Source organism: Thunnus albacares, chromosome 1 (genome assembly GCF_914725855.1).
Source record: "Thunnus albacares chromosome 1, fThuAlb1.1, whole genome shotgun sequence".
In the NCBI taxonomy this organism is placed as follows: domain Eukaryota; kingdom Metazoa; phylum Chordata; class Actinopteri; order Scombriformes; family Scombridae; genus Thunnus; species Thunnus albacares.
The window spans coordinates 34798364-34811054 of NC_058106.1; the positions used below are offsets into that span (position 1 = coordinate 34798364).

Here is a 12691-nt window from a genome sequence, read left to right on the forward strand (position 1 = left end):
ATATGAAGCTTCAGACGTCCAAATGAGTCAAATCAAGTAGATATCTTTCAACGTTACAGTCTTTTTAGTGTCAAAGTCCCTCTTTTTGTTACTATACTTCCACCTGCAGCTCAACAGGGAAACACTGTCCGAGGAAACACAAAAAGGGAATTTGATGCTAAAAAGACTGTAAATGTGTCAGATATCCACTTGATATGACTAACTCAGACTGCTGAAGCCTCATATAAGCTTCACATCAACTTTTAAATGCATTTATGCACAAAATGACTATGTTGACCATCTGTGGATTTTGGCCTCCATCACTTACATTGAAAGCACATTTGAAGGATCTTTTAACAGCCAGTATGAACAGGAGGAATAATTACAGCGAGGAAAACCTCTTTCACTGTTCATACGGACACCTGACTGATGTTTTAAGACAAAAAGAAAAAAAAATGTGAACCTATACTTTAAACATATGCTGTTAACAAGATCCCTGTAAAAATTTAACACAAAATTAAACAGTTAACACTATATTTAATATGCTGCTTTGCATGCTAACATGCACGTGTGACCATGAATACAGTATGCAGTTACATGCTTAAGTTTAGCATGCTAGCAACACATAGAGGCGAACTATAATTTAACTTGAGTTGGACGAGAGGAAATTTTGGTCTCATGGTCACACTCATGATCCTTACAGCCACAAACTGCTAGCATGTCTGAAAAAGAGTAAAATGTTCCACAACTACAGTAATAAAAGTTTAATAAAGAAGCTGACGATGAAGAAAGAAACCAGAAGTGATGCTACTGTTAACAAGATCCCTGTAAAAATGTTAACACTACATTTAATATGCTGCTTTGCATGCTAACATGCACGTGTGACCATGAATACAGTATGCAGAGTTACATGCTGAAGTTTAGCATGCTAGCAACACATAGAGGCAAACTATAATTTAACTGAAGAGTTGGACGAGAGGAAATTTTGGTCTCAAACTGCTAGCATGTCTGAAAAAGAGTAAAATGTTCCACAACTACAGTAATAAAAGTTCAATAAAGTAGCCGACGATGAAGAAAGAAGCCAGAAGTGAGAGTGTAGGTGATTTTATTTACAGTTAAACAGTCCTGAAGATCTGATCTCTGTACAGAACCTTCACCACATCTAAAAGGACCTTTGCACATGTGTGAATAAACTGCTATAAAATGTGATTTCTACAAAGGGCGAGTTAAAATGTACAGGGCCCCAGATTCTGTAAAATCATTCATTTGTACAACTTTTTTTTTTTAAACAACATAAATCCACAGATGAATGGCAGCTTTTTCAAGCCGCTGACATCGAAGTCGATGTGTCCTCTCCTGGACCTGCCGGGTCGATGAGAATTTCAAGCTCAAAGCAGTTAAGTTCACTTTTTTTGTGTGTGTGTGGGGGGGGGGGCAAAGTGCGACTTCCTGACTTTTCCAGGACTGGTTTCACATGTGGTTGACATTCATAAGACCTTTGAGTTTAGACTCGAGGTCCTCCTTCAACCGTCACATCAGCCTGTCAGTCATCATGTTTGATTAACATTCACATGAAAGCGATAATTAGCGTGTTTATTTGTAGTCGTTCTCCTACAAAAACATCCAGTTCTATCCAGAATATTTTGGTCAGGATTATTTTTTCCCCCCCACAGAATCTCATGAAATCAGAACTTTAGTGCAGATGTGTGCAGAGATTTGTAAACAGAACCAGATGAAAACAATCGTACACATACGAGACTCTGTATGTAAATAATTGCACATGTCAATACACACATTTACAAATCTCAGCCCACCTTTTGTGTCACATTTTTAAGTCCTGATTTACCTTCCGTACTTTTACAATTAACAGCCTCAAAGTGAATGTTAAATAAAAACCACTGAATGCATAGAGGGTGAATCTGATTTCTCTAGTGTCAACATTTAATTAAGATAAAAACATCTGTGTCTCTTCTGTCTCCAAACTTTTTTGTTTTTGGGGATCAGGGCGTCAAACGACCATCATCCGTTCCCTCAGAAGACAATTTAACACAATCTGACCTCTCGAAGCCTTCACAGCCTCCACAGCTGATAGAAAACATCTTCTCTTTATTTCATCAGCAACGTCCAACACAGTTATTATCATCACGCTGGTGGAGGCTGTTTCCTGGAAATGGTTTTCCAGAGATAAAGCTGCTTGAATAAGTTGTGGGCAAAAACGCACACAGATACAAAATAAAATTGAAACCGTGTCAGATTGTGAAGTGTTGAAGAGTTGGGTGGTTACAGCTTCCTGTTTTGATGAAGTTGTTGTGATGATAAAACACACTTTGGACATGAACTTCAGGTTCTGAACTTGCTTCAGACTCTGAGATTAAGACCATGTTCACACTAAGCCGGTTAAATTCGTTAAATGCATCTTTTTCTCTCCGTCCAGAATAAAACAAAAATGGAGCTTTTCTATAACAGCTTCCAGTGTGTGTAAACCTGGAAACGCTGGCAAAAGAAACACAGTGGTATCGCTGACAAAACGAAGAAGAAGAAGAAATGAAAAGTTCTCTTTATTGTCTACTTTGAGAGCTTGTTTAGAGTTAAACGTAGCTATCTACCACCTTTCTCTCTTGCTGAAATTGCTGTAATTTGTTTGCAATAAACAAAATGTCAGGAAGCCGCTGAAGAAACCATAAACAGTTTACAACACGGTTTCTTCTTCACTGGTTTTCTGTGGCTGACTTGCTCGTCTGTCCTCCGCACATGCCACACATAGGAGAATTATGTGTTCTGGTGTTTTAATGTAGACGGAGATATTTACTTATGGAAGCAGTTGCTGTTTTTGCAAGAAAAGAGCATTTTAGAATTTAACCGACTTCATGTAAACATGGTCATATAAGTTCTGTTCGATTCTGCTTCTAACAGGCACTGAGATGTGCAGAAAAAGCAAACGTTAAGTTACCCTGTGGAGTTTCTAACCTCTAGTCTCGCTATGGAGAACTTTTGTTTTTTAATGAATCAGTTCCTGTTTTGTTTGTCTCGTGGACACAAATGAAGAGACACATTCAATGAACTACAGGAGGCTTTAATGTGCCAGCAGAGTCAGAGAAGAAGAAAACTCCACAGGGCAACTTTAACATAATAACTGACCATCTGTTCAGTACCATCATTGCTCCTTTATATAACATCTCCCCTTTGCTAAACTCTAGTAAGTAAAACTGATGTTTAAAGTTAATACAGGAGCTGATATTTCCACCATTTACACTGAAACTGTCCTCCAGACTCTGGTGTCTCTGCTGCACTTTGGGCTTTTTTACAGAACTTTTAAATGGATACTTGCAGGTATTTGTTAGTAAAAAACAAAGCAATGACAAACATCAACTCTATAATGGTAAATGGACTCCACTTATACGGCGCTTTTCTACCTTATCCGACAAGTGCTTTACAATTTTTGCTTCTCATTCTTGGAGAACTCACAGAAACCGTCCTCTGGTGTAAGAGCTCATCAGCACGACGGTCGGAGTTTGTATCATTCAGTTAATAATGTAACACATCATCGGTCTGATCGATCAGTAAAGGTTCTGTGATTTAAACTCATTCAGTACCGTCACAGACTTAACGTGCGCCTGCAGCTGCAGGTGCGATAAACATTCAGATATGCTGTTTGTACCACAGATGTAAAAGAAAAACAGATAAACACAGATATGATCATGTTTATCTGAACAACCAGTGACAGTCGGGGTGAAACGGGTTTGTTGTCTCAAATATCAAGTCTGTTTCCTGCAGTTTTCATGTGCGATGGAGGGATTATTATGGGATTAAATGTGTCGTAATAATTTAACAAAATCTCCCCAAGAATAAAAAATAATAATAATTTAACTGAAAGTGAATAAAAATAAATTGAAACCAAAATAAATGAACTCAAAGACAAATCTTAACAAAAGAAGAACGCTACATTTGATTAAAATATTCTCACTTTTCTTTCACTGAATCCTCTTTTTGCCGTCACTTCGTTCAGTTTCGCTGCAGAATTTTTCACTTTCAGTTCAGCCGCTCACATTCGAGCTTCGTGTCACAACTGAAACTGAAAAGTAAGAATATTATAATCAAATGTGGCGCTCTTATACAGTGTAAGTTTTGTTTTTGAGGGTATTTTTCTCCATTTTTATTCACTTTCAATTTATTTATTTATTTGTTCGATTATTTGGGAAACTTTATTCAATTATTATGATTCTAATGTAATACCATAAACGTTTACCTTCATCGTGGGATCAGTTTTTACCTCCAAATGAATTCATTTAGATCATCTGGATAAACTTGTCTGTTGTTTCTCGTCTCATCTGACTCTGTCGTAGCGATTTGTTCTCAGATGTCGTTACGTTGCTGAGTTTAATGTTATAAACTACTGACAGTAATGATGCCAAAACTATGAAATCAGTGTCATCATTTTCATTTAAAGAGATGCATCAGGCTGTTATGGCCGCCAGACTGCGTTCTTTATCAACATGAACAGAAAAGTGCCGGAAAATGATTTGGTTTTGTTTTGTTTTTGAGCAGCTTCTGTATTTTCAAAAGATAAACTGTTCGTACTGTAGTTGAACTCACGTCTAACCTTTAATTCATCTCGTAACGATACAAGTTAATGTAAACTACACCTTTATCATCGCAGGTGTGTGTGTGTGTGTGTGTGTGTGTGTGTGTGTGTGTGTGTGTGTGTGTGTGTGTGTGTGTGTGTGTGTTTCAGTCAGCACATGTTTAATACAAAGACGATGAACAGTAATACTGATATTTGCTCGTGTGGCTAACAGCGCTGCGTTCCACCGCTACAGAAAACAAAAAGAAACTTATTGTTCATATGATGCTAAAATACTGGTTAAAAAAAAAAAAAAAGAACCAAAAATATACTGTTCTGTGTACTGTTTTGTAAACTTTACAGTTTAAATGAAACGTAGAGCACTAGTTGAACTGTTTGGGACATTTATCTTCAGACTCTGGACTTTAAACATTTAAAAGGCAGCTTAAAAACATTCTAAGTGGTTTTTAACTTTTTTTTTTTTTTTTTTTTTTTTTTTTTTTAAAGCACTGAAACTTAGTCGTCACTTAACAGCAGACACTAAAAATACATACGGCGACATACTTCCCACACGTTTCGGTGGGAAAACGCAGCAGTGAGTGTTCAGGTCGTTCTGGTTTAAACTGCGAACACGACAAAAAAAAAACAAGACACTAGAATAAATAAAGCTTACTTTGTATAAATAGAATTCAAGTTAAAATATTGCTAATATTAGTCTTCATATGCTGTATGACTATACAATATAAATGTAGCATTTTTTAAAAAAAATCCTCTACTGCTGTGTATGTACAGTATATCTGTATAATCTGCTCGGGGATGAGCTTCGATCGACAACGCTGCGTGACGTGGTGTTTTATGAACGCTGTGAGTGGTGTTTCCATATCGCCGCTTTTAGTTGAGAGAAAGTCTGTCGTTTATTTTGTGTGTGTGTTTGTCAGGCTACATGACGCTGACGGCTGTCAACTGTACCTTTTTGATCGCTTACAGAGTTTTGTTTTGTTTTTTTTTTTTAAACCGCAGTGCACATTCACAGTCTTCCGAAAGGTTTTCCTGAGCTCGTCTTAAAGCAATGACTTGGTTGGTGAGAGTTGAACCCCTGGTGGCGGTGATGGTGGTGGCGGTGGCGGTGTGTGTGTTTGAAGAAGGTGAGTGTTTTACAGGTAAGGCTCTCCGAACGTCCTGCGACACTCCATGACCCCCGTGCTGGGAGGACGGTCACAGTTATGGGTCAGCTTCACCAGGTTCGGCGTCAGGCGGTCGTACGCCAACTTGTACTCGCGATCGAAGGCGTCTGAGGGGAGAAGAGAAGGTTGTCGAGATTAGTATGATCCCCCCCAAAAAACACGTGGGTGGTAGTATCGGCCTTTTTCCACAGCTGACATTTTGACTCGTCATAGCAGGACAAGCACAGATGTCACTAATAACATTAACAATGATAAAAACGATCTATTCAAGTATCCTGATAAGCTGTGAAACCAAACCGTCGTTTATTTTATAATTGTGCTTTTCCTTCTGTGAGATGTCATAGTGTCTTCTGTGAAAAAGGTGTATTTTACTCACTTTTTATTTATCACCCAACTCTACATCTCTACGCAGCTCCGCGTAGCTTTTCAGCTCACTGTTTCGGCTTCACGGCCCAAAACCTTTTTTCTGTTTTGGTTAAAGCTCAGTGAGTGTGTCTCTCGCCGAGGCAACAGGCAGCTGTTTGCAGTGAAAATGCCACCAAATGGCAGACAAGCTGGTGAACAAAGCATTGAGGGAAAAAAAAAAAAAACGTTTCCCTCAGGAGCTGAGTACGAGCTAAACGGAGCTAAACGGAGAGTGAACACTACATCGGTCTGCATTTAAATACATCTACTATAATTAATGTTGTGTAAAAGTAATGAAAGACCAAAGGATCAGCTAATCATTTTAATATACAAATGTTAAGTAAGATCATTACTTCTCTCCTCTGTTACTGAGTGTCTGAGGGAAGGAATGTTTTCTTGCTTCTTTCCTTCTGGCTCGGGTCCAAGTAAAGTAACATTTTGGGTCTTAGTATAAGCTAAGACATGCTAAGGGGACGAGGGCCATATCTGGCTTGGGGCCTTTGGTTTCTTGAGTCTTGGGGGAATCTGGCTCTTGGTTAATATACATGTGCATGTAAATGTATATCTCGTGGCTGTAATCCATAAATTTGTATGATTTGACCAATCGATGATCATTTCTTTGTCTCTAAAGACTATAAAAAAAGGTCCATTTGGGTTTGTATAGCGAGACAGAGTGAATGATTCGCTTTGTGTGAGTTCTGTCTCCTTATTGATCAATAATAATCTAATTAATCTACAGATCAACCAGTGTCTGTGCTTTTATTTCTGTGTTTGTGTTCAGTGTTTGGCAGCGATTCCTCCACAGTTGCTTCATATCTGCTGAATGTGTGAACAGCTGTTTGCTGATGAGTCTGTCACCGATGATAAAAGGTGATAATGTCAATTATGTGTTTACAGTTTCTACAATGAAACTCAACAAAAAGGGAGGATTCTCATGTATCCCATGTAAAATAAGGGTATATAGGTAAGATGTGAACAAAATCTCCTTTCACACCGGAACATGATACAACATGTAATCCATCAAAACACAAGAAACTTAAGACTCACCGATATCAATGTTATCTTTTCCAAGAGCCACCAGGGAGAGGAAGAGGATGTCTCTGTACAAACTCCTGAGGAGAAGAAGAGTTGAGGTCAACAAGCCGCCGACACGAGTCGTCTCAGTCAGTGAAAACATCACAAGAACAGTTTGACTTACTGGATCATCTTACAAACAGAAACTGAATGTGTGTTTTTATTCGTACAACAAGACCACTAGGATCAAAATCAGTTTTGGTTTGAAGTATGTAACTGAATAAACCGTGTGTGTGTGTGTGTGTGTGTCTGTCATAGGCTACTTCTGGGGACAAATTTCAGACTTAAGACCAGTTAACTGGCTGCTGTTGTCAGTTAATTGGGGACAACATCTGTGTCCCCAGTTGGTAAAACACTGGTTCCTGGGTCAGAGGTTAAGGTTAGGGTTAGAGTACTGTTTCCAACATCACTCACTATTTACTACTGTATATAGTACACTACATTCTTCATTATTGAGTCATCTATTAATTATTTTCTCGATTAATCAATTGGTCTATAAAATGTCAGAAAATTGGTGAAAATGCCTGTAATGAGTTCAAATTTCTTATTTTGTCGGGAACAACAGTCTAAAATCCAAAGATATTCTGTTTCTATCATAGAAAACTAAGAAAAAGAGAAACTGGACCACATTATATTTTAGCCATTTTGATGATTTATCAATTATCAAAATGGTTATAGATTAATTTTCTGCCAATTAACTAATTAATTAATCGTTGCAGCTCTCATATTCATCCTCTGCCATTTTATCTGAGTGTGTAAATTATATATAGTGCTCTCAGAAATCCCCACAATGAAATTAATATATAAACTATGCTGTCAGTAGCATCCATGGTATGTAAACTACTTTAGGCCAACAATCCCACAATGTCATGAACCACATTTTATATCAGATATTACTGCTGTGTGACTCAAAATGACACAAAATGATGATAAGTGTCCAAAATGTCAATGAACTCCTCACTACTGAGTAAACTATTCAGTGTCTACTATGCAGTGAATGAGTTAACGATGTCTTTGTGACCTTGCGTATGTCTTCAGGAAAGTATGAGGACACGAACATATTGCCTGTTTTCATCTTCTCATGAAATTTATCAAACAGATATAATCAAATTTAAATAAACCACATCCTTTAAATAAATAAATAAATCTGACATCTAAACACGAAGGAGCTGCCGACCTTTGCCTTTTGACCCCGAGCGTCTGGCCCAGCAGCTGCAGCAGCTGCGCCATTGGCCTGCTGACATCATTCCTCTGGATGCTCTTCACCACGCTCTGCAGCAGCTCCTCACTGAACGGCTTCTCCTCCTCCGGGACCGGCCGGGACAGAGGGTAACCCACATCTACCGGAACACACACACACACACACACACACACACATACAGGTCAGCGGAGGACTCTTTGTTAGTGCACAAAACGACAAACAACAATGATGATGATGATGAAGTGATGATGGTTTTATCTCAGTAAGAACAGGATTTCACTCAAATTAAAAGTACTTGGGGCTGGGTAAGAGCAGTGCTTTATTTGATGCTTATGTTAAATAAGATCTAGTAAAAGTACAAATATTCTAATAAAAAACAAAAAAAGAATTGGCACTAGTAAAAAAAAATAATGTGGTGAATAAAAGCCTGATATGTAGTAACAATAGCTTGAATTGCTTCACTATAATCTTTTCGTATGACATCAAAAATACATAATAAAAATCCACAGTACATTTAAATAAATCACCAGACATATCCTTTAAAATGCTGTTATCTTATTATCTTATTTTAGTCTTGGTTCAAACCAACATTGTGTTTTTTGTGCTTCTTTGGGTTCGAGGTGACTTTAAACAGTTTCTGCCACATCGTGTTCCTCCTGTGAGCGAACAAGGATGTTGTTGCCTAACAAGCGCATCAATCAGCTGTGATTGGATGAAAGTAGGGCTGTAGTCAACCAAAGAAACTCTTGGTCGACTGAAATCGTACATAATCTTCGACTAATCGTTTAGTCGCGGGGAGGTTGGATGTAACGGGTCAGAGTGCACAGTGAACTCAGCAGCCACACATTTCTCGTCTCATTCAGCGTCTTCAGGTTAGGCTAACTCATTGTTGCTAACTTTGGAGCTAACCTCCTTCACTTTTCCAGCACTTGGGGAAACAACAGACGTGACTTTTTTTAGCATTTGTTAACTAACACACTGTAGTCTGTACTGTATATTTACTGCCAGACTGACAACTTACCGCTAACCTTTTCCTCTGCTCCGCTCGCATCCACTGTCACTTTCCCGCCGCTCACTTTCCCCACTAGCTACGTAAACATACTACGCAATGACGTATTCCTTAGCGGAGTTACGCTGCCAACAGTTTCCCAGGCAACGACACAGAGGTTGACTCACGTACCGGAGCAGCGCTGCCCAGAGACTCCCAAACGCTATTGATTTCCGAATGAATGGATATTTAGCGTTATTTTTGGCCTTAAAAAATATTTTTTTCGGCCTGGCAGGGGTTCTTGTTGTTATAATTATAGGAGAAACACTGATTCAGTGAACGCTCGGTAAACGTTGAGCACAGTTAGTCTCCATTAGGTTGGGCGAGTTCAAAGTTGTGAAAACAAGGGGGGTGTTTTGAATACACCCCCCTTGTTTTCACAGGTAATTTGTTAGTCTGTCCCTCCCGCTGCAGGAAATAATGGATTAATCCTGGAAATCTACTGAAGTAGCACTTTTCTTCTTATGAAAGTACCACGGAGATTATTCGACCAATGAGAATTTGGTCGGATGAGAGCATATCAACCAACTAATCGACCAGTCGACTGGGAGACTACAGCCCTAGATGAAAGATAAATTAACCATTAAAATACAAACACTTAATGTGGTCAGAAGTACCAGCATGATGTGGATAGTATTAAGTACCCAGCCCTTTAAGTACTACAGCAATGTCTGCCGCTAAAAACTAAACGTCCATGTCAGTGGGTGAAATAACACAGTGAACATTCACCAGAGATGCAAACTCACATTCAAATACAGAGCAGAGCTGTATTTGAGACAAATATCACCAGATTTTTATTGATTTTTTCCCCCTTTTTGCTTTCATTATGAAGACATTACATATCAAGTGACTGAAATATCGTGTTAAGACATCTATATCTATACATTGAGGTGATTTTAAACGTACAAACATTCACATTCACATAGACAAACACGTTCAACAGCGTGTCACAAAACAAAAACAAAAACAGCCCTCCTGCCAAAACCATCATAAGATTTCACACTGCACAGAGACTTTCATTCCAAACATGGAGCGAAACCATGAAAAAAGTAGAGGCTGACTTTCCACAGACGACACTACGAAATGCATCAAGCGGCGGGGCGGGGGGGGGGGGGAAACACACGACACAGAGAGCGAGCAGGCCTCAGACAAGAGTACAGTCAGAGCACAAACAACAGGACTCATCTGGTCTGCAGCAGAGGTGAACACTCACTCTCTAACAACAGAGTACAATTAAGCCCTGCAAGACAGAGAGAGCAGACAGAGCCTGTTAGCAGAAAGATTAGCCGACTCCCAGGAGGAGCTGGCCGCCTCCGCGTCACCTCCTCGATTAAACAATCAATAACTGCGGAGCTGAAGCGACAGACGCCTCGGCGCAACATGTCTGTTCGAGATGACGAATACAGCTGCTGTGCAGATGTTCTCATGATTCACTGTAGTTCCAACATCAGCCTGACACCTTTGTAACAAACTGAAATGCAAACTCTACTGATTTTCTTGAATATTAAACACTCTAACCACCTGATATGTGTGTGTTTGATGGTTTATATTTCACACTTTAAACCTGCAAAATGTAAAAAAACTGCTGCTGATGTTATCTTCTTGTTCAACAGGAGGTTCAGGTTGTCATATGTAAAACCAGTGGAAAATCTGTAGCCTGCTAAATGTTAATGACTGATAATGAGTTTTTAAGTGAGTTTTAATGAACATCTAAGAAGAAAAATATGATAAAACTTCCAAAATAAACCATGAATATTTTACCAACTTGGCTATCACAACTGAACCTTACTTCTTTTCTTTCCTCCTTCTATCTTAAAGGGTAGATTCATAATTTAACCAAATTTCAAAACCCTTCCAATGTAACTGATGGGAGACAAAATCCAGTCTTTGTTCGGTGCAAAAATGTATTTAAAAAGTTATTTAAAGCTTAAAGAGGCTTCAGCAGTCTGACTTAGACAAATCAAGTGGATATCTTCCCAGGTTACAGTCTTTTTAGTATAAAAATCTCTCTTTTTGTCACTACCTCTCCATCGCAGCTCAGCAAGGAAACACTGTCCACGGAAACACAAAGAAGGAATTTTATATTAAAAAAGACTTTATCTGTCTAACACAGACTGCTGAAACCTCGTGTTAGCTTCAGCTGAATGTATTTTTCCACAGAATTAGGATTGTTGATTTTGTCCCCCATCACATACAGTTGGAAGTGAACTAGGAGGGGATCTTTTAATAAATCTAATTAACAGTATTAACGTGATTACAGCCAGAAAAACGCTCATATGGGCAACTGGCTAATGTTTTTAGACAGACATGAAAAACTGTGGACCTGTCCTTTAAAGACAGGAACTAAGAACAAGCTGCAGACATGAAACAGAAGACTGACTGACAGATATATTAGTAGTTACAGTCATCCGGGCGACAGGAAAAAAAAGGTGTTAACAACAAGAAGAACGACTTGATTTGTGGAAATCCTGCTCAGCTGGAGGAAACTGGTCTTTTAACTACATTGATCTGCTTATCAAAGCTAAAATCAGAATAAAAAAACATTTTTTGACATATTCGGCTCACGCTAGTTGTGATTCTTGAGAACCAAACTGCCCTCGCAGTAGTTATGATTGTGTTTTTTCCTGTGTGTGTGTGTGTGTGTGTTTGCACTGCGGCGGTGGACTTTAGTATGCACGGGAGACGCTTCAGCTTCTTGAGATCTTCAACAGGAAGAACAAGTTATAAAAAACACACAGATGACATGTTTTTATTCCACACACGTTCTGCCTTCTTTTGCTTATCTCAGTCAACAGCTGCTGTTATTTTCTAAAGACTAATAAAGCCATAATCCACATACTGCCCTTCTGGTCCCTCTGCGTATATTTCCCATTTGTTATATTTTTGTTTATATCCAATTTTTCTGTTTTTCTTGTGTTCTCCCTCTTTTGCTTCGAGGATCATTAAAGTTTAATTCCATCATTTCTTGAAAAAAAAAAACCCTCTAAAACCTTTCCGCTGGTCTGGATCCTGTTTCCCGCAGCGGTCGGTACTCCTCGTGTGAGAGTGGAATAAATTATCCCGCTACCTCATGAATTTTAAACTTCTGAAAGTGTGACTCACTGTACGTGTTCCAGAGGATGTAGAGAGGCTGGAGGGGGTCCTGGTGCAGCTTCAGGTTGTCCCACAAGATCTGGATCAACACGTGTTTACTGTCCTCTGACATCCAGTGACGAGGGACCTGCAGGGATGAGCGAGAG

At 39.0% G+C, this 12691-nt stretch overlaps 1 protein-coding gene across 6 annotated transcripts in view; it reads right to left on the reverse strand.

Annotated features, from left to right (window-relative positions):
- Positions 1-1067: 1067 nt before the first annotated feature.
- Positions 1068-12691, reverse strand: part of LOC122985410 (C-myc promoter-binding protein-like) — an 84097-nt gene continuing 72473 nt past the window's right edge. For all 6 annotated transcript variants that reach the window (XM_044356065.1, XM_044356049.1, XM_044356057.1 and 3 more), the window contains 4 exons: positions 12555-12672; positions 8381-8543; positions 7177-7241; positions 1068-5831 (listed from right to left, as the gene is read on the reverse strand). In XM_044356065.1, coding sequence (XP_044212000.1) covers positions 5695-5831; positions 7177-7241; positions 8381-8543; positions 12555-12672 — 483 coding nt within the window. In that variant the 3' untranslated portion in view covers positions 1068-5694. The remainder of the gene's footprint in view (positions 5832-7176; positions 7242-8380; positions 8544-12554; positions 12673-12691) is intronic.